This window comes from Cupressus sempervirens, chromosome 9 (genome assembly GCF_028749045.1).
Source record: "Cupressus sempervirens isolate cs-2001-9-10 chromosome 9, ASM2874904v1, whole genome shotgun sequence".
NCBI classification, from domain to species: domain Eukaryota; kingdom Viridiplantae; phylum Streptophyta; class Pinopsida; order Cupressales; family Cupressaceae; genus Cupressus; species Cupressus sempervirens.
In genome coordinates, this window is record NC_143126.1 from 558,984,490 (window position 1) to 559,011,007 (window position 26,518).

Genomic DNA, 26,518 nt, shown 5'->3' on the forward strand with positions numbered 1-26,518 from the left:
CAAATGGTAATTTCTATGGTCACCGAAATTGGGAATCTTTCAGTGGTATCAGAGCCTTGGTCTTGCCAGCCTGTGCATTTTATTGAAACATTTAGATACAGTTGAGATAAACAAATTTTACACATGTAGGAGAGCTCAACTTGAGAAAGGTTTTGGAATTGAACAAGAAACGATTATGGCAGATGAATAGAGAGGTGTTAGATAGAATCAAATGGAGGAGGAAGAGAGGGAGATGATGTGAACTCTCATCACTACACAACCTAGAATAGTTCAAACCTTGGAAAGGTTAAAAGGTCCCTTGGAATGAATGGAGTTGGATAGACAGGGAGGGAGGTTGGCATGAGAGATAGGGGTGGAGCAGATCCGTTTCAGTTGTAGGAAGTCAACATTGTCATAGATCCCACACATTAGTTGGGAGTTTCCTTCATTCCAATAGACAGGCACACCCTTGTACACTAGTTAGTGATAGACCTCCACTTCCGCGGTTTGTACCAAGTGAGTAGTTGACACAGGTAGAGCCACCCGAGGTGGGATTCTAGGATTCAGTTATGGTAACCACGAATGAGTGGAGAGCTCTACCTCCAGAGGTTAGGGATGCTTTTCCTCTTCCCTAGTATTGTGCACAGCGGAGAGATGCTGCCAGGTTCAGAGGAGATAGGGGCCATAGGCCAGAACAAAACAATGACCTTAGTAGAGCTACTGGGAAGATCACATTGGCTACATATGATGGTACTAGTGGTACGAGTGCACGAGCTTGGGTGCACAAGTTGGATATATATCTATCTTTGAGGCCGATGTGTGAATGTGATGCTATTCAGTTTGTGGTCTTGAATTTAGACGGGGTTGCCTATGATTGGTGGCACCATGGATTGGTCACCCAGGATCACGCCATGGTTCACTCCTATGTAGAGTTCACTGAGCGTCTCATTACTTGGTTTTATCGTAAGGACACAAAAATATACTATAGGGAGTTGTCGTATCTTAGACAGATTGACATGTGGAGGTGTATGTTAATGAGTTCCAACGTATTGTAGTTATGGAACCTGATACGCCTTAGAGGCAGAGTGTGATGTTATTTATTGAGGGATTGTAGGATAGGCTTAAGGGATGGTTACGTGCTTTCAAGCCGACCACTTTTAAGGACGCCATTGATGTGACATTGAGACTAGACACCACCCCTACTTCTTATCAGACAGATAAGAAGCTATTCAGGGACTCACGACGTACATAGAAGGCCAATACCTCACAGAATAGAAGTGGACCATCAACTAGACCTCCCAGGATGGACTAGGAGACGATGAATGATTTGAGGAGGAAGCTATGCTTCTCCTGTAAGGAGCCATGGGAGTCCAGACACTGTTGCCTTGGTAAAGTCAAAGTTCATTTGATTGAGGTGACATTCGAGATGGGAGATAAGGAGATTCCTGACATTGATATTGAGGATAGTCTGGAGGAGATTGAGTAGAAGCATCCGTAGTTGGATTTAGACACTTTTGAGCCCTTGGCGTCAGTCAAGGTGACTATGGCTACTCTATCTAGTTATCCTAGATTTCACGCCTTTCGTTTGAAAAGGACACTTCATGGCCAATGGGTTATGAGCTTGGTAGACATAGGCGCCACACACAATTTTATTGATTAGAAATTAGTGGATAGGCGTGGCTTGCAGTATGAGGTGTTTGCTGGTTTTGGGGTAAAGGTTGTAGATGGCACAATTTGCGCTGTACAAGGAGAATTTCTCAGGTTAGCATTTAGATGGGGGATTATACCTGATAGATGATTTCTACGTACTCCCACTGGAGGATTATGATGTGGTTTTGGGCATGCAGTGGTTACAGGGTATTGGATGGTACATTATTGACCACCGTCGTATGCAGTTAGAGTTCCTTTGTGGAGAGAAGAAGACTATCTTGAGGGTAGCATCAGATAGTGGACCTAGGCAGGTGTCTTCTCATAGGATGGAAACTATCATTAGACATGATGACGTGATTTGGGCTACACATTGTTATGTGAAGTCCAAGACACCTACACCTTGGGATGGCAGTGCATTTCATGTTAATATGCAATTAGTAATGGATCGACATGGTCGGGTGTTTGGTGATATACCCTCGAGTGTACCTCCTAATAGAGGATTTGAGCATAGGATAGAGATGGAGGATGGAGCTAAGCCATTAATCACCACTCCATATCATCATCCTAGAACATACATGGATGAGATTGAGAAGACCATTCATGGGTTATTAGACATAGGGTTCACTCGCCCTAGCTCTAGTCCTTTTGCTTCTTCTGTGGTACTGGTTAAGAAGGATGGGACTCTACGGATGTGTATAGATTATAGGGCCCTGAACAAGAAGACAATAAAAAATAGATATCCCATTCTACGCGTTGATGAATTGTTGGATGAGCTTTATGGAGCTATCTACTTTTCTAAGATTGATCTTCATTTAGGCTATCATCAGATACGTGTGCGGGATGAGGACGTACATAAGACTGCATTCCGTTGTCACTATGAGCATTATGAGTTCTTGGTGATGCCTTTTGGTCTCACAAATGCACCGGCCACTTTCCAGTCTTGTATGAACCATATCTTCAACAAGAGTTGAGGAAATCGGTTCTAGAGTTTATTGATGATATCTTTATTTATAGTTGTACTTGGGAGGATCATCTCAGACACCTAGCTTAGCATCATGGAGAGAGTTTCTATTTGCTAAGCTATCCAAATGTGAGTTTGGACTCAGTGCGATTTTATATTTGGGCCATGTGATCAGTACTGATGGATTGAAGGTGCATGAGGAGAAAATCTAGGCAATTCAGGATTGGCCCTATCTTAGAAATATTGCTGAGTTACGTGGATTCCTTGGTTTATGTGCATTTTATCGGAGGTTCGTGAGGGGATTCTCTCAATTAGCAACACCCTTGATAGATCTCACGAAGAAGGGAGGCTTCAGATGGATAGAGTAGGCACAGGGAGTCTTTGACAGACTCAAGGTTATGAGCACATGTCCGGTTTTAGCACTCCTTGATTTCTCACAGCCTTTTGTACTTGAGTGTGATGCTTCAGGTGAGGGTATAGGGGCTACTTTGATGTAGAATAGACATCCCATTGCCTACAAGAGTAGGAAGTTGCACGATAATGAGAAGTTATATTCTATATATGATAAGGAAATATTGGCTATTATGCATGCATTAGTCAAATTCAGATAGTATCTTGTTAGCAACAAATTCGTGATAAGAATTGACCACAATAGTTTGAAATATTTTCTTGATAAAAAAGAGCTCAATGATCGTCAACAAAAGTGGGTAAGCAAGATTCAAGCCTATGATTTTGACATAGAATTTATTAAGGGGAATATTGTTGCTGATGCACTTTCTAGGAAACCTTCACTTGCTGCCCTATGTTCATTGAGTGCGATTTCAGCATATTGGAAGGCTCAAGTTTTAGTTGAGTATTCCAAAAAGCAGCATGCTTGTGAGATCATGGATGGATTGGTGCAGGATAATAAATACAGGATGATTGATGATGTCATCTACTACAAAAACAAAGTCTACCTTGTTCTTGAACCACAGTTAAAGGGATAGATTTTGCATGCCCTCTATGATACTCCTACAGTAGGGCACCCCAGTTATGGTAAGACATATAGAGTGGTACGGGAGAGATTCTCTTGGAAGGGTCTCAAGGATGATGTCTTACGCCATGTTTGTGAATGCATGACTTGCTAGTAGAGCAAGACAGTGCATACTTTCCCGGTTGGTTTGTTGCAACCCTTGCCTATACCAAAACATAAGTGGACAAGACTCTCTATGAACTTCATTATATGTCTTCTTCGAGTGCAGGGGAAGGATTGCATTTATGTTGTGGTGGATAGGTTGACTAAGTATGCCCACTTTTTTCTAATTGCAATTGATTTCACAGGATCCTAGGTAACTGAGCTATTCTTCAAGGAGGTGTTTGAACTCCATGGTCTCCCTAAGACCAAAGTGAGTGACAGGGACAACATATTCTTGAGTTCCTTTTGGCAAGAACTTTTCAGGCTTCTAGGCACAGAGTTGACACACAGTACTAGCTACCACCCCAAGACGGATAGGGAGACGGAGATAGTTAATAAGTGGATTGAGGGATATCTGCGTAAATGTGTCGGGGCAGCAGAAGGCATGGGTGCATTGGTTGTATCTGGGCGAGTATTGTTATATTAGTACACACCACATGTCCATTGATATGTCTCCTTTCAGAGCTCTTTATGGCTACAATGCATTATCTTTTGTTGATTTGGCTTTGAGTGACAACAAAGTTCCTTTGGTATAGGATTGGTTATAGGAGAACCAGGATATCATGAGTTCTCTTAGGGAGAACTTACAACATGCACAGAATTAGTAGAGGATGTACGCTGGTCGACATAGGACTGAGAAGGTATTTGAGGTGGATGACATGGTTTTCCTATGATTACAACTCTACTGACATATAACCCTTAAAGGGAGGGGGGAGCTAAGAAGCTCAAACTTCGTTTAAACGGACCTTATAGAGTTCTCAAGCAAGTTGGAGAGGTTGCTTATGAGGTTGAGTTACCACCTAATCCTAGGATTCATAATGTGTTTCATGTATCATGCCTGAAGAAGGCATTGGGGCAGCATATTATAGCATCACCTGATTTACCTCCCTTGGATAAGGAAGGTAAGTTGACTTTGGTTCTTGAGGAGATTCTTGAGGTAAGGGAATGACGATTGAGAAGCATGGTGATTCGGGAGTGTTTGGTATGCTAGAGAGGTCTACCCATAGAGGATACAAATGTGAATCCATTTTACAACACCCAGCATTGTAGTTGCTTGTGGACAAGCATCTTTGAGAAGTGAGGATTGTGATGTCCCCTCTTTAGTTTGACTAGCAGAGTTATGTGAGTTAGCCTATCATAGGGGTCTCTTAGGATAGCAATTGTGGATAGAGACTCATACAAGATATTTAGTAACCGAGCTTGACTTTATAGGCAGTTGGGAGCCAATTGGGTGCAATTCCTTGATTTTAGAGGGTATCCCTACATTTTAGGAGGATGTGGCAGTTTCTAGATGTGAGGTTCCCTGGGACCATTCCATGGTTTAAGTTTCAGGATGACAAGGTGTGTTCCCTAGTTTCTAGGAGCATCCCTAGACTATAGGGAAGGGATTGCTAGTTGACCCATCTCGTCCGTTATCAGTCACAGACATGTGACATGATCAGTTTCATGTTTATTTGGTTGGTTTGGGCTTTCATATGCAAAATGAGGAATATTTTAATATATTTGAATATTTCCTAAGTTAGCATTTAAATAATTTATGATAAGGCTATTTATATAGCCATTTTAGAGTAATAAGGGGAATATGGCTTCATTTGGTTAGATGTGCCCTTGTGTTATAGCTCATTGGAAAGGTCTTGAATTATTATAAGCTATATTCACTATTCAGAGACTTTTTGGCACTTTGAGTTATGACATTTTAATAAGTAATGTTTTTCTTATAGCTTAGATGCCTTAATTTGGGAAAATGTTATTTTATTATAAAGTGCAAAGTGTAATTCTCATTTAGGTTTCGATTTGCACTTGGGAGGAGTTATAAGGGGATGAAGACCTAATTGTTCATTATCTTTTGGCATTTTCAAATTTATGAATTTTGAAATTGCTCTAGAAGGGTAATTTTGTGGCTTGGTACGAAACCCTCAAGTCTGGATTGTTGGGATGCAAACCTCAGCAGGTCTTGGTGATAGGAGTTTTTTTCATTGCATTCAGATTGACAGAGGAGGTGGTCGATTTATGTTGGCATTATCATTTGAGTGGAGTAGCGCACTTGCAGCTGGGCAGCCAATTTTTGGCAACATGCGTTTTATTGTAGTAGCTCACGTTGGGGTTGGAGAAGGTCTTTTCTTCATCACTGGATGCCATAGCTTCCCTTTGGCATTGGACAGTTCATTGCAACAATTCCTTTAGGATGGAATCATTCTCAAAGCATCTCTTTGTAGTTGGTGTTGATCCTTTTTTAAGACAATATTGTATATTGGCAATGATCTCTTGAAGTTAATATATCAAGTTGCTGGTTGATTCTAGTATGTGCTATTTCAGAATTCAATAATGATAAAATTTGCAGCATATGTTTACATTTCTTAAGTGCTATTTATTTCCTATTTGTTATGCAATTATTTTATTTTCGAAAAACCTCAAAAAACTGAAAAAACAAGGAAAACAAGAAAGAAATCAGACTTTGGCTTAAGATCATTCAATGGTTACAAACGTTAGTCATAGATTCAGATTTTGAAACAAACAGTAATTTCTACGATCACCGGAATTGGGAATTTTTCAGTGGTATCAAAGCCTTGATCTTGCTAGCGTGTGAATTTTATTGACACTTCTATGCATCTGGGTAGAGTTGAGATAAACAAATTTTACACATGCAGAAGAGCTCAACTTGAGCAAGGGTATGGAATTGAATAAGAAACTATTATGGCAGATGAACAGAGAGGTGCCAAACAGAACCAAACGGAGGAGGAAGAGAGGGAGATGATGCAAACTCTCATCACTACACAACCCAGAATAGTTCAGACCTTGGAAAGGTTATAGGGTACCTTGGAATGGATGGAGTTGGATAGATAGGGAGGCAGGCATGAGAGATAGGGTGGAGCAGATCAGTTTTAGTCGTAGGAAGTCAGCATTGTCATAGATCCCACACATTAGTTGGGAGCCCCCTTCATTCCAACAGACAGGCACACCCTCGTACACCAGTTAGGGATAGACCTCTACTTTTGTGGTTTGTATCGAGTGAGAACTTGACATAGGTAGAGCCACTTGAGGTGGGATTCCAGGATTTAGTTATGGCAACCGCAGAGGAGTGGAGAGCCCTACCTCCGGAGGATAGGGATGCTTTTCCTCTTCCCTAGTATTGTGTACAGCGGAGAGATGCTACCAAGTTCAGAGACAAGGGCCATAGACAATAGCAGAACAATGGCCGTAGTAGAGTTAATGGGAAGATCATATTGGCTACATATGATGGTACTAGTGGGACGAGTGCACAAGCTTGGATGCACAAGCTGGATATATATCTATCTTTGAGGCCCTTTCTGAGCATGATGCTATTTGGTTTGTGGTCTTGCATGTAGATAGGGTTGCCTATGATTGGTGGCACCATGGATTGGTCACCCAAGATCACGCCATGGTTCACTCCTATGCAAAGTTCACTAAGCATCTCATTATCCAGTTTGATCGTAAGGACACAAAACTCTACTATAGGGAGTTGGCACATCTTAGACAAACTGGACATGCAGAGGCATATGTTAATTAGTTCCAGCGTATTGCTGTTATGGTACCTGATATGCCTTAGAGGTGAAGTGATTTTATTTATTGAGGGACCGCAAGATAGGCTTAAGGGATTGGTACATGCTTTCAAGCCGACCACTCTCAAGGATGCCATTGATGTGACATCGAGACTAGACACCACCCCTACTTCTTATCAGATAGATAAGAATCCATTCAGGGACAGATGACTTCCACAGAAAGCCAAAAAATCTTGATTTTTGTGCTAGAAAATCTCGATCTGCAAGCTAAAAAATTTCGACTTGCGTGTCAAAAATCTTGATTTGCATGCCAAAAATCTCTATGTTCGTCTTGATAATCTAGATTTGCATGCCAAGAATGAAAAAAATTGCCGCCTCAGGAAATGTGCCCAATCTAGAAGCAATATTATTTTTTGTCTAATTCCAACTGTGTCCAAATTGGACAAATTTTATGTGAAAATGGGGATTTTGATGCCTTCTGAATCCAATTGTGAGGTTTGTTTGACCTCAAAGTGCTTCGAAAATCAGAGATCCCATATTTTCATAGAAAATACCCAAGAAATGCTATATCTATTCTTTAAAACCGTCATTTTTCTTTTTCTTTAAACATTGAACAACCTACATTAGATCTGACTCTGATACCATGTTGAAGTTGATGATAGATCAACCCCACAACTCCCAAGAGTCACCTGCATGCAAACACTTGTCACAGAAAGAAAGAAGCAAAAACTATGGAGGCTGGAATACCCAGATACACAGATGAGACATTTTTGATGAGCAAAAAGATGAGGCGTTTGGGACTTGTTTTTTGCTTGAAGTCAGATGATCCGTTCTATCTTCCGGGTGCGTAACTTGCTTGTTTTAGCTCCATTTTTTGATTCGAAAGAAGTGCTGAAGAGCTCTTCTTGAGCCCTATCCAAATTCTCTGATATTTTCATTAATATTTCTCAAAGGTATGTATGTGATTCTCAAACTAAATCTTTTTTGCTCTCTTCTTGTTTACACATTCCTACTAGTGGTTGGGGTTTGTTTTTTTGCATTGTGGGGGGTGTTTTGTATTATTGTTTTTGTTATTTACATCAATAAACCAGAGCTTTCTCAAAAAACAATTCAACACCTTCTAAAACAATGGTCAAGGCTTCTTGTCTAGAACTTTTGATCTCTCAGAACTATCACACATGGAAGACCTTAATGACATGACTTCTTTGGTCAAAAGGGTTGTGGTCTTATTTAGATGTAGTGTAGCTAGTTTTATAGAGGCCTTTTGAGGTCATGCAGCACATGAACAAGATGGATGAGGCAATGGGGTTGATTGCTTTAGAGGTATCCGACAGTCTACAGTTTCATCTTGATGGGTGCAATACCCCTCTAGATACGTGAACCAAGCTTGATGGCTTGTTTGGTATAGTGAATGAGTTCAGGGCACTTCAGATCAAGGCAGAGCTTACCTCTCCTATACGAGATTCTTTTCCTTCTATTAAGGACTTCTTGATGAAGTTCAAACAATAGAGATCTTTATTGCAGGGTTGTGGGAAAACCAAGATTGACACTAAGTGCATTTGCTTGATTCTTTCTAAGCTTCGTGGAAATTTTCAGATTTTTGCTTCTACCTTCTATTCCACCAAAGATGCTTTGGGTAATAGATTTACCATGCCATCCTTTGAAGTTTTTTGTGATTGTTTGACTCAAGAACAAGCTAAGCTCTCTTAGTTGGATTCTCTCATAAGCTCACAGACTTATGCATTGGTAGCTCGGCCATCTTTTGGGGTGAAGGAGAAGGCACATAAATCACATTTTACAGTCTCAGATTGATTCTAGCCCTCATAGTTCATCAAGGCCACCGCCTCCTAAGGAGGGTAAACCGAAGCCAGAAACACCAAAGTGTGCTTATTGTAATCAGCCTAATCATGGTGAGTCATATTGCTATGAGGAGTTAGATGGCTATTTCAAATAGGTTTTAGATTTGACAACTCTCCTTCAGAAGAGCAACATTGATATTCATGCTACTTCTCACTGATCGTCTTCATCATCATCATTTCAGTCAGATCTCAAAGATATAGGAAAGGCTCATGCACTATGTGCAACTACTACTCCACATTCTTCTAGATGGTTAGTGGATTCAGGTGCTTTACACCATATGGCATCTTCTCAAGATTTGTTCTCTTCTTTTGAGGCTTCTCCTACTCCACACATTTTGATGGGGAACAACGCTATTATGACCTTATGTGGGAAAGGTTCTATTGGCATTGATGATGGTACATTTCATGATGCACTTTGTGTTCCATCTTTGTCCTCTAACCTTCTCTCTATTTATCAGATTACACACTGTGGGATAGGGAAGACAGTTGAGTATCAACAGGATTCAGTGCACATCGGAGATAGTAAGACAAACAATATTGTTGCTACAAGGATTGTTGATCACTCTTCCCACCTATACTCTTTCTCTTATTTTGGTTCACCATCTCCACTATTGGAGATTCACTCTACTTCACGACAGACTACTGAGGTGAAGTCAGGTCGCTTGAACTTATGTGTTGTTCTGGAGACCAGTGTTGTGACTTCTACACCTCCATCTCATGTTCAGAGTCCATCTATTGTATAGGATTACTCTTCAGTATTGCCTACCATTGTAGCTTCAGTCATCGAGCTACCTACTATCGTTGTTGAGGATATATCAGAGGACACACATCTCCTCTCAGATGACAGATTCAATACACTTGTTATCCCACCTTCATTGGAGATTCCATTTCAGGATTCTCATGCATTCTCCTTTGAGCATCAGCTAGGACTTTCAGCTTCACCTTACATTCGGGGGTTTAACCCTCCTTGTCAACTGCCTTTGTTTCTTTCAGATTGGAGCCACATTAGTATGTTCATCGACACAGGAGTTCTGCTATTCTGGGGGGGGGGGGGTATGGAGTCTCAAGCTTTTATCATAGGGGGTTTTCTTGTACTTATGGTCTTGAGATATTTCATTTGTGCATCCTTTACTATCTCTTTTTGGAGTAGGGTTTTTCCCACTGGGTTTTCTCTATTTGTCTGTTTCATAGAGATTTGATTGTGATTAGGTACCTCATTAGGCCTTGTTGCCGGGACTCAAGTTTTCTTTTAGCATTGCATTGTAGCTTCCTTGCTTTTTTTGCATTGTTGCTCATATTAAGGGGGGTGTTAGAGGAAAAGGTTAATTTCATTTCATTTATTAAATTATCTTTAGTCCCTTCTTAAGATTTCACTTTATGCGCCTTTCATTTCCATTTAATAATTAATTAGTAATTATTAAATGTCATTTACCTCTTAGGGTTTCCCTTTTAGATTTTCAATCTTCTTCTATAAAGATTGATCTTTTGTAATTATCTCTTATCTTTTCAATCTAATAATATAGTTCTCATATTTTTAGAACAAAACCCTTGCCTCTTCTTTGCTTTTACTTCTCTGTGACAAGTTCTTGCATGTAGGTGCTCTTCGGATTTTGTGGATTTGTATTGCGTATTGCTCAAATCCTTCATGGGTTAGAGCCAAATCTGCTGTAGCTTGTTCAGTATTTGGAGAAAAAGAAGAACGAGGGTTTGATAGAACAGATTTCACATTCTTGATGAGCAAAAAGAGAGATTGCTATAATCAAAAGTGAATAAATAAATTACAAAGAGAGATCGTCCTTATAAAAGAGATCAAAGCCCTAACAACTAACCTAAGTTGCATGATTATAATTAATAAAAGAATTAATTATTATATGCCCAAAGTTTAGCTTAAGTAAACTAGAGATAATAAGTGACTTAATAATTAAATCAATATGATTTAATTAGTAAGAAAATACTTTATTACTCTAACAAACACGTGGTTCAAGACATAGGAAAAATTTGGAGAAGAAAACTACAGCAGATAAAAGGAGACCAATGAAGAAAGAACTATGGTTAATATATTTCATATACCTTTTTTGTTTAATATATATTATATACTTTGTTTGTGTTTGTATAAAGTTGAATTGAAAATAAATATAAGAAACATAGACACACATATATAAAAACCCTTATCATAAAATATTTCTGTATAGTTTATAATTATATAGGCTCTGTTAGAAGTGAGGATCTTAGGATACTAATCATCATAAACAAGATATAAAATTAATAAGATGAGAATCACAGAATCATAAATTAATAAATTATGCAAGATTGCTCCTAGTGTGAGGTCTTGCACATGATATACAGACCAAACTCTTAAGAAACCCATGGTCAAAACAAGAGATTCTAATTAGAACACACATGCTTCGCTCTCTAGACTTCAATCAAACACAAAAATAATGGCCACAAGCTCTAGCCTTCCACAAATCGCCAAGATCAGATATTGTTTGCAAGTGTGGTGATGCAAGAGCCCTTTCAAGTCAAGATTATCTACAGTTGAGAAAGTGAAGTCTGACACAAAACTTGGAAGTTACGGAGAGGAAACTAGTTTCAAGGGAGAGACTTTAAACAGAACCAGAACACTGCACTTAATCTTGCCACAATTGAGTGACCTCTAAAATTGCCGAAGTAAATGTCATTGGTAGCCACAATCTCCAAAATTGTGTCTTTAGCAGACAGAAAATTTAGATCTACAAATATCACTTACTTCTGCCTTCTACCTCAGCATTGCTTGTCATGCCAACACATAATTAAAAACTGCTGGAATCTTGCTTGTAAAACATCAGTCTAAGCCTATGCTCTGATACCATAAAAGAATTATGGTAGAGTCAGAGAAGCCAATGCAATTTTAACCATGATTAATAGCGCTTCTGTTTCTTATTCCACTTCACTCAATATATGAATTACATCCATATATATATGATTCTTTGGATCCTATATTATAGGAACCAATCTAACATGACTCTAATTACTGAGTTGTTTCAACAACTGAAACAAATAAACTAACCCAATTATTATACTAACGACTATGGGAATGATGTAATATTGTCAACATTAATGGAGGATAACTCGTATTACATAAAATATGTAATAGAAACAAACCCCACTTGATGGAGAAAAAGCACTATTGCATAAGATTAAATGATATTGATAAAGTAAGAGAAATCAACCCCACTTAAGGGAGGGAAACCCCTATTAGACAAGATTAGATGCAAGTAGATAATACATGCACTTAGAGATTTAACAAATTAGATAATAGATACAAACAATAAGAGATAAGAGATAGTGTTACACAACATAGATCCCCCTTTGTTGTTAGCAAATTCTATATTGTAGCGAACGGGTAGAATTGTATTCGAAAGGGTGCGTGACGGTTGAGTCACCCCTTCGGGAAAGTATATGTACACCGTTTGGAAGGGACTATTGAACATCGTCATAATCATTGTAATGAGCATAATTGGATTGTAAGAATTGAAATGCATATTGCGTATATGAATAAAGTATCTATTCTGTGTTATATCTTATTGTACTACATGTGATAAGTATCCTTTTACCTTGTATGGTAAACATTTGGTGTCGTTCCCTGTCGAACTTGGAATGAAGGAAGTGTTATGAAGATTAATGCCAAATCTGCTTAACAAGGATAGGAATAAGGTAAAAGATAAGGATGAAATACGCACAACATAGGAAGTTATAATTTTAGCACAATAGGCGGAGTGGAGACAGAAGTTTCTGCAGATTATCGACGGACACCAAGGGGGTGAAGGACCACAGACGGAGGGAGTGCATTTACCTAGCAGACTGAGGAGTGCCGAGGAATTGCTAGAAGAGACTCGACAGCGATTGAATTTGGTAAAAGAGACAAGGGAGGAGTTCCTTAACTTGTATACGCCGAGGGTAGAGAATTCGAACAGAAGGGAAGTAACTCGTAGGGCTTGAAGTGCCGAAGTAGCACGAGCGTGGAGTGAACTCTTTGTTCCCGATACACTTGACGAACGGATACATGTAGAGAATTGAACAACTTCGCTTGAGGAAGATCTTTTCTCACTAGGTAAAGCGGTTGTTGGAAGTAGGTTGTTTTCCAAAGTAGTGTGGTTGTGCAAAACAACGTGGGTGCTCAAAACAATGTGAGTACTCAGAACAATGCAAATGCTCAAAATAGTGCGGGTGCTCAAAATAGCGTAGGTACACAAGTACTATAGAATCAAAAGAAAGTAGCAATGGTAGGACCAAAGGAGAAATTGTTGAAGTTTAATGGTGACGGGACGACAGATCCGATCAGACACTGCAAGACATGTGAAACAATATGGATGACAAATGGTGTAATGGACGAGGATGATTGGGTCCGACAATTTCCAGTGACCTTGCAGGGTGTAGCAATTGATTGGTTTGTGGATGCCGATCCTTAGAATTTGACTACATGGGCAGATGTTAGGAAGGAGTTCATAGCAGAGTTCCAACCGCTAAGGGACAATAACAAAATTGTAGCAGAAATATACAGCACAAAGTAGGGAAAGAACGAAATGATTCGTGTTTATGCAAGAAGGCTAAAAGAGTTGGTGGGGAAGATGGAGAGCCCACTGGCTGACGGATTAGAGAAACAATGGTTTTTCGAGGGGCTACGACCAACTCTGAAGAAGAAAATGAAGATTGTACCTCCAACATCGTTTGTAGATGTGTATAATCAGGCGATGGATGCACAGAGTGAACAAAAAAAAGCAAGAAGAAGGACAAATTGTCTTACTTAGACGATTCATCGTCCGAAAGTAGCTGCAGCAATGAAGAATCAAGTAAGAAAGTTTGAGTGTTGTAGAAGGATATGCTACGAATGATGAAGGAATTTAAAAATCTAAAAAAGAATCTTGACTCGGTGAAGGGGGAACTGTGGTGTACGGACTGGAAGGAGGAAGGCCAAACAAAGGGCTTCTGTCCAAAAAAACAATTTTGTGATATCTGCCAGATTGCAGGACATTCCATAAAGGAATGCCTGTTCAATATGAAGTCAAAGGGACACTAGCAAGTGTTATTGATGCAGGAAGTGTCCGCTGGAACAAACACGAATAACAATGCAATCTCAAGAGGATATCGGAACAATAATCAGCGCAGAAGGGGTGGTAATAATAATAACAATGGAGGTCGGAGTCGGATACAGTACGACTCGAGTGGATGGCTGATGATACAGTGTTGTGCGTGCAACCTCTGGGGGCACTTGGCTAGAGATTTTATCATAAAGGAGATGCCGCAGCTATTATGCAGATGGTGTGGTCCGAGAGACCACGAAGATTCAAAATGCTTGAAGTAGGTGGTGAATTTGTTAAGCATCGAAACATGTGATAAGGAAGCACTAGCCATTATGCGTGAGCAAGCTAAGAAGGCAAAGTACCCTGATGCAAAGGAAGAAAATAAGAGGTTGTAGCGAGCACGAACGAAGTTGGAAAAACAGATGGAAACGAGAAACTTACAAGTAAAACACATTGCCGACACCTTGAAGAGGAACCTCGTTGAACAAAACATGATAAGGTAGGTAATGCAAATAGAAGTCCCTATCAAATTAAATGACCTTACAATGCCTCAGTTACGAATGACAATTTTGAATATGACACCACTTTCGAAAGCAATGGAGGAAATAGGTAAGGATGGCAGTGGAATGACTGCAACAGACCCAATGCTACTCGCACTCACGGCAGGAAGACATTTGGCAATAGTAGAGATGGGTATCCTTGGAGTCGTACTTACAAACATAATTGTGGACGGAGGGTCAAGCATAAACGTGTTACATGAGGATATATGGAAAATTTTGGGATACCCTAGGTTGTGGCCACCTACATTTCAATTACTCCCTGTGGATCAGCACGAAATCGAGCCGTTAGGGACCCTGATGGCGCAACTAGTAACCATCGGAACGCAACTATTTCTATTGGATTTCGTGGTCATTCTGCTAAAAGGAAAAGGGTATGACGTTATTCTTGGATAGGGTTGGTTGGTGCAAGCAAAAGTGAAACATGACTAGAAATGAAATACACTATACATGGAACATGGAGGCCGAGGATTCGTAATCGACTTACACTCGCATATGATAGGTGAGGAAGCAACGTTGTGGGATTTCGAGGGTGAAGGTGAAGGGGACAACGAAAGGAAGAAGAGAATGGAACCTGATGAAGAGTGAGTATTGAGACTGGAAGGAGGGTCTAACAATGACGACTTGGACTCGGTGAACGACTTACTCCATTGGCAGATGGAGGACTATGAACTCTTTTAGAGTTGTAATATGTTAAGGGTCGACAGAGGTAAAAAAAGGAGAGGAAAATGAATGTCCGAAGGAATACAGAGAAGCGAAAGAAGGAAAGATGGTTATGACAGAAGCTGAAGGAAAGAACATAACGTATGGCTAGCACAAGAGGAAGAACATACCTTACAAACCTAGAAAAAGGAAATATTCCATTGTATGGTACATGGTGAATGGACCGCACGGAAAGAAAAGGTTGCACCGCACCACAGATTTAGTAGAAAGGTGCTGACAACAAGGAAAACATATTGTACAGTCTGAATAGGAAACAAAGAGAAATGGCTTAATGAAAACTGCAGCAGTACGAAGTGAAGGTTCTAGAATAAAGAATATAGTTATTGATGACAAGGAGTGGCAGTCGACAAAATTCATGGTACCAAGTTTAGGGATGGTGATTGAGAACAAACTGAGAAATATGGAAAGCTTGAGGGAAAGATTGTACAATTTAAATAAACTTGATGAGTGATGACTGTAGGCACAAGGGGCCACAAAGGTTGCACAAAATAGGCATAAGGCACAGCATGACAAGCATTTAAAATTGAATAAATTTCAACCGGGGTAGCTAGTTTTGAAGTATAATGGGTAGAATGAGATTAGACAAGGAAAGTTCAAAGTAAAGTGGGTGGGACCATACAAAATCTTGAAGTCGGCGATAATGGAGCAATCAAATTATGAGCACTGGATGGAAAGGAAGTGCTTGATGTAGTAAACAGGTCGAAGTTAAAAGTCGATCATGAAAGAAATGTTCCTCTGTCGACGAACAACTGAGAGAGAATAACAATAGTAAATAATGTATAAATGTAAATAAGTATAAATAATGTATAAGTATTGGGATTTTCATAGTATGGCCATAAAGGAGAAAGCAAGTAAATAAATATAAAAGAAAATTATATGAGTGACAAAAAGGTAAAGGGGAATTGAACAATATATAAACACCGTACGACCACCAAGGGAAAGAAGAGGGTACCGTACGATTATTAATTGAAAGGATAAAGGTACCACAAGGTCATTAATTGGAAGAAGGACGACGCATGGTAACAGGGAGCTAAAAGATGATAGTATGATTGAAGAGAGCAAGACAAACCAAAAATTCAAACACCGTATGACATAAAGTAGTACAGGAGTGGAAGTAGATAAATTGTATAACTAGTAGATAGAAATTGGAAACGTACGGCCATCTAGTGCAAGGGATACCGTACAGACGTATGGTCTTGGAAAACAATAGATACTGTATGGCCCTAAAGTGTCACGAGTCACCAAACGGAACCGTACGGGCATACGGCAAGAGGAAATCGCGCAGAGGAGACTAACGCAGACACTGTACGACATTCATATAGAGGAGAGTTGAAACCATACGGCCTACCTAGAATATTGTACGACCCACGTAGAATGCCGTATGACCAGGCAAAGTGATTATAAGAGATAGAAAAACCTGTATGGCTAAGGCAGAAGAAAAAGTTATATAGTACGGCCATCAAAGAGCAGAGGAAAAGTGCCATAGGGCATTAAGGAAGCATGTGTAAAGCAAAGAGATAACCATATGACCATTGTGAAGAGATAGTGAAGTGGCAGATACTGTACGAACATCGTATGGCTAGCCAATGATTTGAAAAGCATAGCACAATCGCAGAGCAAGGAAAAGCCATACCGTACGAATGTTGGGCATAAGAGGAGCTAACACTGTATGGCCTGGGGGCAATGAAGTAACAGTAAGATTTAAGTATGGGTAAGTACAACCGTACGGACATATTGAGCAAAGTATAGTTGCTGAAGGCAAGGACAAGAGCTATATCAACCATACAGAAGGAGAGAACATTGGGAAGTAGGGGCCGTACTTGGCAGGGAAGTAGGAGCCATACGGACACTAAAATAGGAAAAGAAACTTTGAAATAACATTGTATGGGAGAGGGGTAATTGACCTAACGAATTTATGTTTGAGCAAAATGACAAAAATGTGACAGTTATGCATTCAACTAGCAAGAGAGCCTGGAAAAAGAAATTGGAAGAGGAGTCAACAACAACTATAGCCATGAACAGGAATGTAAAACCTTTTCCATTCGGAGTCCATGTAGCAGGAGGAACCAGTACAAGATCAAGCAAAAAGAAAGTGAAGCAACCAATACAATCGGTTGCGACAGATATTCCCACAGCACCAAATGTTGCATTTGAAGGATTGAATGGTGCAGAATGCCGGAAGTGGTGGCAAGAGACACCTGATAACCATCCAGTAAAGGTTAGCATTCAGAAGGCACAGATCGCAGGGGTGATACAAATGCCTGTGTTCTATATCAGAGATTATGAAGGGTTTTTACGCATCATGATAAAAACGTATGATAAATTCTTTCGAACCAGTACGTTTGCTTACCTTGGTTGTAACTTGTGATATCATTCAAACCGACCGACTTCACACGGGTATTCGGGATACCTGGCCGTGCACAATGGGGAAGGAAAATAGATAGCAAACTAAAAAAGTTGAGTCGGGAAGTAAAGACACAGTTGATATAGTTCATATGTGGGGATTTGACGTAGGCAGAACAAGAAGCTCTCACAGACACATTGAGGGGTAGAGGATTGAAGAAATCCAACATGCAGGAAGGTCACTGGTGTTGTCTGATGGACTTTGTGAAGAGTCGCCTCACAAACTCTAGCCGCGCCGCAGATATTTTATTTCCACATGTGGTGATGATGAACAAGATTCTGCATGGTAGGGTGTATGACTGGGTTGCATTGTTGGCAGAACAGATGTATGAATTTATGACATTACAGCACAAGACATTCTACATGCCGCATTATGCCATTGGACTATTCTTGGAGGCAATGATGCAGGTGATCCCCAACTAGGACCACTCGCGCCAGGCGAACCCCCAATTATGCAGTGGAGACATCTTGATACACTGGGCACCAAGACCACGGTCAGACAAAAACAACTGAGACTAGATGGTGGAAATATTGACAGTGGTCGGGAGGACACTTCTTTTGAGGAAAGTGGGACCGACAGGGAGGAGGAAGAGGATGAGGAAGTAGAAGTAATTATAGCTACACCATTGAGATTCTGATGGCCTGCACTTTCAGCAATGACACATTTGGCTCCCGTAGGTATTCATGGTATTCTAGAGTTCGTTCAATTTAGGCAGCCAATAGTGATGACGCTAGCTTCAGTTGCAATTCGACTTGCTGTGGAAGCACGAGCGAAGACATGAGCTATCCTTGAGGCATTAGTAGAGGCACATCCGCCACCAACGGAGACAGTCGTTCCGGAGGTAATGATGGAACCTACTCATGAGGCTTTACTAGAGGTTGGGGCTGAGGTACTTGTACCTAATGTAAAGATGGACACTGAGGTAGGAGTAATGGAGATATCGATAGGCGGAAGTAGTAGAGAGGGCTATGGGTGTGCAACAGCATCCAGTAGCGCCAGAATCAGGGATGAGAGAGGCATTCTTTGTTGATGTAGTAGCTCTAGCAACTCCAACTCGCCAGGTAGTGGCCTCGATAGAGACACAGGCTTTGGACTTAGTAGTAAAGGAGCTGGAGAGAGTAGTATCCTTCATGAAATTAGGATGCTCGACTGCCTTTACAGTCTATTTTGAGGAACGGGGATGGCTGAGTGTGGAGATTGCAGAGATGCGACAGGATTGGGCCATGATGAGAGATCCTAGTATGGAGAGCCAAGTAGAGGCTTTGACTCAGGAGATAGTGGAGATACATAGGGAGGCATATTACACCCTTTGAAGGAGCTAGGCAGATCAGGTAGCAGCGGAGAGGGCTCGGGAGGAGTCAGCTGCTAGGCTAGCCGCAGAGAGGGCAAAGTGGGAATCCGAGAGGACAGCCTTGTTAACCAGACAGAGTTAGCTACAAAAATTGGCAGTGGAGAAGGAACAGTTAGCAGTAGAGGAGGAGCGAGTAGTAGATGAGGAGAGAGAGCTGGGAGAGATTGTTGGGATGATGCAGTAGCTTTGGAGCTTCAGATGGAGGCGGAAGTAGGGTTAAAAGTTCGAAAGGAGCAAGTGTACAAGCTACGGATAGAGTTGAACGAATTGAGGGCACAGACGACCACTATGCTAGGGACGCATCACTCTGCTTATTATCTATACATTGATGCAATTAGTTGTTTATTTTGAGTTTTGTTGTAATTGTTGTTTGGAGACGACTTAACTTTTTGGGGGGGGATGATGTAAGTAAATTCTATATTGTAGCAAACAGGTAGAATTGTATCCAAAAGGGCATGTGACGGTTGAGTCATCCGTTTGGGAAAGTATATGTACACCTTCTGGAAGGAACTATTAAACATCATCATAATCATTGTAATGAGCATAATCAAATTGTAAGCATTGAAGTGGATATTGCGTATATGAATAATCTGTTCTATGTTATATCTTATTGTACATGCAGTAGCTCTCGCACATAGATGAGGAGATCATGCTGCTGCAAAATTATATGTAGATCTCAATAGAGTTTTGTTATGAGGGCCAACGCAAGAGTTAGAGTTAGATTGCTTATCAAAAATGAGTAGAATAGAGGGTTTTGTTGGTCATAATGGGTGGGAGTGGCTTTTTCGGACGCATTCAAGCAAAGGGACACTTCAAAAGCAGCCTGATATGGAATAGATGGTTTTTGAGTTTGGAATATTTTAGCAACATTTTTGTGCTGTGTGGGTGTTTGCACATTGTATTGTCGTCTAGATAAATCAACTCCAGATTAAAGTTAGGGGTCATGAATGGTTCACCTTTTGGATCCATGATATTGGAATGCTAAAGTTTGATCATGGATTTTGTGATAAATGAGCCAAGGCTGTTACTCAGGTGTCCTAACTGTAGGAGGTGCAATTTGTGACACTACACTAACAATCTTTGAATTTTCTCCATATAATTGTCCACATTACCACTCTATTTCCAATTGAACCAAATCTCTAAAGTAGATCTTTAAATTCTTCTTGTCAACCATCTCAATCTTTGATTGAAGTCACCATACATGCTAATCAAATTGTCCCTGAATAACTAATCCATACTACAATCAATCATGGGTTATGCCATCTGAATATGCTGTAGCAAATTTGGTAACTTCCTCCTAGAACATGGGGTTCAGTGAAAAATAGGTGTAACTTTGTAATTCAAGCATCAGTATTTCTATTTAAGCCATCAAAAGTAGGAATGGTTAGCTTACCTAATTTATTTTGTAAATCCTTATAAGGATGTTGTGCATTTTTCCTTATTTCCCTCTTCTTCCTATGCTTAAACATTAAGCTAAAGAATTCATCCATTGGCATTTGAGCATGAAACTTAGGTCGAAGATTTCCATACTCTACAAAATAAGCTGTTAAACTATTTTCTTCCTGATTTGGCTTTTCATCCTCGTGATGGTATTCTCCTATTTGTAACTACATGGGTTGGAAGGATCTAGATGTGGAGCTCACCATGGCTCTATGGTTTTATGTAACACTCCTTTTTCACCTGTAAAGGGTGGTGTAGCTTAGTTGGTATCCATTTTTTACATTATTTGAAGTTACTATATCATAAGATATTTTGTTTGTTGTTGATCTTGGCTGACGATAACAATGAAATCATATTGAATTTCGGCCTTCATATCATCTTTTAAAACCTGCTTAGCTCTTTCTTACCTTATAGTTTAGGTCCCTTACTTTGCTTCTTTTATAAAATGTAGATTCTTTATCACTGGTATACATGAACACTTGTTAGATCTAACCTCTGGGTTGGTAAGATCACTGCTAGAGATTTTTTTGGTTTTTTTTCTGAGCTCTGAAGCAAAATGTAACCTAAAACAAAAAATCTGAAAATTTAAATAGTTAGTTGGAAACTTATTTATAAGCCTTCGATGGCTGGTATGCAACTTCAAAAATCAACACAACAAATTTAACTTGTAGATATCGTATTACTACAAATAAAATTGTGATTTATATTGAAATGTAATGAACAGCCAATATCAAGCCATATACCAACAATTGTGCTTAGATTTGAGTAGTTTATGCTCAAAGCCATTAAGTTTAAATGTTGATATGATCAGAAATAAATGGCATGAACACCAAATAGAATCTAATCAGCAATAATGAAACCACACGATTTGGAAAACACCTAGATTTGAATCAGGCATCAACTTGTAATCCTCCGGAACTGAATTTATTTTTGATTTCCCAAAGCTATTAATCTACAGCTTCTACTTGCTAAAGAAAACCTTCTACAGTGGATGAATAACAGGGTTGGCAGCTTGATATGACTGACAGAATGCTGTAGTAACAATTGCAAAGCATATGACCTTGAAAGATGATATGGTGGTTGTTAAAAGGCTGCAACATCTGAAACTTGGTTTCCTAAATTTTGTGCAAGGTCGGTGTTCCAAATTCAAATGCTACAATGGACAAATAGCAGCTCTTAGAGTTGTTAGATGGCTGGAAATGTTGGAACAACAGATTACAAGGCTGAGAAAATGACTAAAATGAGCAGGTTGCAGCGAAAGATGATCTCAATTCAGCCCAAAGGGCACGGATCTCCTTGGAAGGTTATCAAATCAAACCCAACTTTAAATTACCAACAAATAATGACAAACAAGAAACAATTTGTGACTGCTTTTTGAAAACCCTCAAATGCAGTGCCCAGCAAAAAATGATAAATTTAACAATTAATTGTTGGCACCCGGCTACAAAATATGGGCAAGCCCTGAAATCGGTGATAAATTTGGATGCTATCTCTTAGATGTGGCACTCAAGATCTAGTGGTAAAATAATGATGGAACATCAGACAATGCTCTAAAATCAGCAATAAAAATCTCCAAAAATTTTAATCATTGAACTTGCTTGCTAACCCAATCAGTCCGAATCTGAAAATAACCAAATTTAGCTCACATGCAACTCCCAGATGGATTTGCCTCAAAGGAGATGAGTGTTTTCTTCCCCAAAATGCCATAGCAAAAATTCAAGAGGGTTTTCCATCTTTTCAAGAGCTCGAATGACAACCAACCTAGGGTTTTCATCCTTGGATCTGAATTTGAATACAGTGCTTAATGTTCTTGAAAATTCGCTCAGCAAAACTATGACAAGGTATGAGATCCTGAAATGAAACTGAGCACCCTTCTTTTGTAATTCATTCTCACAAGTATTAAAATACTTTGAATTCATTTTATTTAAGTTTTTAAAAGTACTTTTCATTTTATTATTAGTGTTAAAAACATTTATTACTTTAATGATAATATTACTAATCTGGCCTTCAAATTAGAAATTACCAGACCCAACTTATAATAATATGAGAAAATTTCCTTTGTTTTACCCTTTATCCTATGGAGATGGGTCTTCTCCATGGCTTTATTTTTGGAATGGGGACATGACAACTATGAATTGATGCTTGTTAATTCTGTTTACATGGTTCCTTCAAATAAAAAATATGAAATTTTTATGTCCATTATATTTGTTTATGGGATAATATGATTTCTAAAATTTTATTTGTATAATAATAGTTCTGTCTATTTATTGTCATGAATGATCTAATGTATGTTTTGCAGTGATTATTGGTACTATTTAGAGTCTTGAGTCTACATTGTCAATCTTGAATTTAGTAGACTTGTAGTAATGTGCTATTATTGGTTTTCGTTGGAGTACGCTACAAATAATTTTCCTAGAAAAGAATGTTTTTGTGTTCAAGTAAATACTACTGATGTAGAAAGATTAACACCTATCTTGAGTATAACTGGATTTCATCATTACCTAAGCAGGTTCTTGTTGATGCTGAATGTACTCACGAGGGATCAATAAAACATGTATGTAAATTTGAGCAGTGGGGCTGGGACACACTTGAACGACGTCTATTAGATATTGAACGTATCAACTCAATCAGTCATTTGCAGGTCAGGGTTTGTTATTGATTATGCTTCACTCTACTTGCCTTTAATAACATCAAAGTCTTGGGAGTATCATTGATCAGAATACACTTATATCATGGTACTGGGACAGTTTAATATTTCTCTTGTTACCAGTTTTGATAAGCTAGAGCTTCACTGCCATTGTATGGTGTTGAATCCTTGAACCATTTTTTGTGTTGCATGTTAGCTATTTTGAGTGGAGAAAATTTAAGCAAACTTCCCTTAGTTCCTTTTAGTGGCACACTTTTTAAGTTTCTAGCTTCATCCACCTTGATCCTATTATCATTGAAAACATTTGCGAAGGTTGTTGCACAAAGACTACAATGCCGATTGATAGTTCAGAATTTCAGTATTAAGCCATATAGTATAAATCATAAATGTCTAGTTTCACTATTCAATTGAAAATCATTACAATTACGAAATTGACTATCAAAATAATAATTTTCTTCTGTCTTCGTCAATCATCAAAAGGGTCCAGATAAAAATCATCATATGTTGCATTTGCTGCAAGTTCAATATCATTTGAACCCAAAGGACTGCACCCCACTAGGTGTATCATTTGTAGGCATCTCATTATCATCACGTAAAGTAACTCTGGCAAGATCTGCAACAGTTGCATCTAAGTTGGTACACTTGGGGTTACATCCCAATGCCTCATTGACCATCCTTTAATTGGTGTTCCTTATGTGACAGGACACAAATTGGAATGAACATAAACCAGGTTTATTGCTTTTGTTTTTTTTGCTGCCAACCAGTTATGCTTCATTGAGTGGATAAAAGCGTAGGTAATCCAATTATATTCGATGGAAGAAGAACTTGCAACCTATTGAAGTTGGAGAGAAAATCAACAGAAAATAAAAATAAAAACTAAACAATGTTAAGTACTAAGTTCTTCACAGAAAATGGTAAATTAAAAAAATAAAAATGAAATTTATTTGTGATTGAATCTCGATTGCAAGAGGTTGAAAGAGCAAATAATCTTGACCATGAAGGTACCACAATGTACAAGCATCGATTTTGGAATGTACTTTAATAACACAAGGAGTATGATTTGTTCTTGATATGAACATGCTGAATTCTCGCCTCCCATTTTCCATCACTTTTCTTTTTGATGATAGTCCTTTCCATTGATTTATAAATAAAAGTACATGTTAAAAAGAAGAAGGGGGGTATGAGATCACCCCATGAGAGATCACTTGGGACAAATCCAGAAACCATCAACAATATCAACTATTCATTAAAAAAAAAAAAAACATATGGACCATGCCCGTAAACAAATCCACATTAAGTAGCTAAAGAAGTAGTAGGAGGAGGGGGATGCTCGTCATCTCCCTACACTACACATCAATGGAGTCCATAGGTGGGTTTGGGATGAAGCATCCATCTTCTTCCTAATCTTCGTTTGGATCCTTCTAAGCTGGAGAAATTGTAAGAGCCAACCACGGGAACTTGGAGGAGTTGGGCCAATCTTCGCTAGCATCTCGCCAGCCAGAGCCACTAGGAGCGACATGAGTAGAGCCTAACTAGGTAGAATCACCATGGGGTGGGGAAGGCGAGCAACAACTCCAAGAATCTCTTCCTCCACCAGAGGAGCGCCGAGGGGCCTATGATTCTTGTGTTTGTGAGTGCCAGGAAAAGGAGTTGTGCTTACGGCAACGCTTGCGTGGTGGAATTCTATCACTAAAGGCAGAAATGTTTGGCAAGAATTTGACAACCATACAAGGGGCATTGCTCTAGTGTTGAAGTAACTCCTACAGGTGGGCCACCTTCAGTGCAACTTTGTTTGCCTGTACTTGTATCTGTAGGATCACATTATTACATATGTAAGCTTTAGTATACTTAGATACATTAATATCTAAAAAGTTGTGAGCAAAAAGAACAATATTTCTATCTTTCCAAAGAGAAGAGGATTTCCATCTTGAAAGCATGCCAGATATGCAAAAAATTGGAAGGGAGCCTAGGAGAATCTGCCAACAAAATTGTAAGCTACCAGAAGGGTTCTGGCTTGAAGGGCTTAAAAAAATTATGACTCCATATCCAATATTGTCGAGCTCTTTTATAAAGATAGAAGAAGTGGTTGAGGGATTCAGGTTGCTCACAAAAAGGGCATCGAGGATCCAACACACCCAAGTGTCGAATCCTAGAACCCAAAGGCAAGCCTTGGAAAAGAATGCACTAGGCAAAATGTGCTACTTTGGGTTCAACTATGGCAGACAGATAGTAAGAAATTTGTGTCTCCAAGCTTTCAAAGAAGATTGTAAATACCACCCTTGGTTGAGAATGGAGACCATATGCAAACGAGGAACCAAATAATGGTAACCCATTTTAGGCTTGTAATTATAAAAAGGAGTAGTTGGGTACCATTTCTAGTCTTTCCACCAAGGCTTAATAGAATGAATGCCTAACTTATGAAGCAAGTTGATAGGTAGAGCTAAAATAATTATATCTGATGTCTAACGATTTGGGCAAGACAGAGGGAAATGGACTTATAGGTCACCCCATGACCAAAGATTCATAGGGGCTTTGGGGAAGTGGTCTTTGGGTGTGCAAATGCCATGTTTATGAAAATGTAGAGCATGAGCCCCTGGGACCTTGGCAAGAGGAAACCCTTGAGTTTGAAAAAGCGTTGACCACTAGAGATTTTTTTGGTTAAAAGAAAGTCCATCTCAAAATCCATCCCCTACCCATTAGAGCCAGGGTTTGAGAGCTTCCCAAGCACGCCATATATGTTAGAATGGTCAGGGTGTCCATTGCACCAAAAGATTGACTTGTCAATGCCTTCTACAACCAATAGACTTATAGAACCATAGAACCATAGAAGGTTGTTAAGCCATGTCATGTGTAACGCCCCGCCAGGGAACCCAAGAGAAATTAACCTATAATGTCACTAAATTTGTTAAACATTTTATTTTTAAAAGATAAAAACAATCAAAAGATAACATAGTGGAAGCAATAACTCACATATAAGCAATACAATAACAGTTACATCTCTCAAGGTTTCCATAACATTGAATCACGCACATAAGTTCTAATAAGATTAAATTTGATAAGTAAACAATGTCCATGTCATAGAATAACTATAGGTACGAAATCACATGAAAGAATATATAAGTACATAAGATGCCACATGGCATAACTAGAATGCATACTCATCCTTTGCACATGTTGCAGGGTATGAAATGC

At 39.3% G+C, this 26,518-nt stretch overlaps 1 protein-coding gene across 4 annotated transcripts in view; it reads left to right on the forward strand.

The window, feature by feature from the left end:
* The window catches only part of LOC149539874 (S-adenosyl-L-methionine-dependent methyltransferases superfamily protein), a 199,953-nt gene that overhangs the window by 77,153 nt on the left and 96,282 nt on the right, over nucleotides 1-26,518 (forward strand). For all 4 annotated transcript variants that reach the window (XM_089801075.1, XM_089801076.1, XM_089801077.1 and 1 more), the window contains exon 6: nucleotides 23,189-23,320. In XM_089801075.1, coding sequence (XP_089657201.1) covers nucleotides 23,189-23,320 — 132 coding nt within the window. The remainder of the gene's footprint in view (nucleotides 1-23,188; nucleotides 23,321-26,518) is intronic.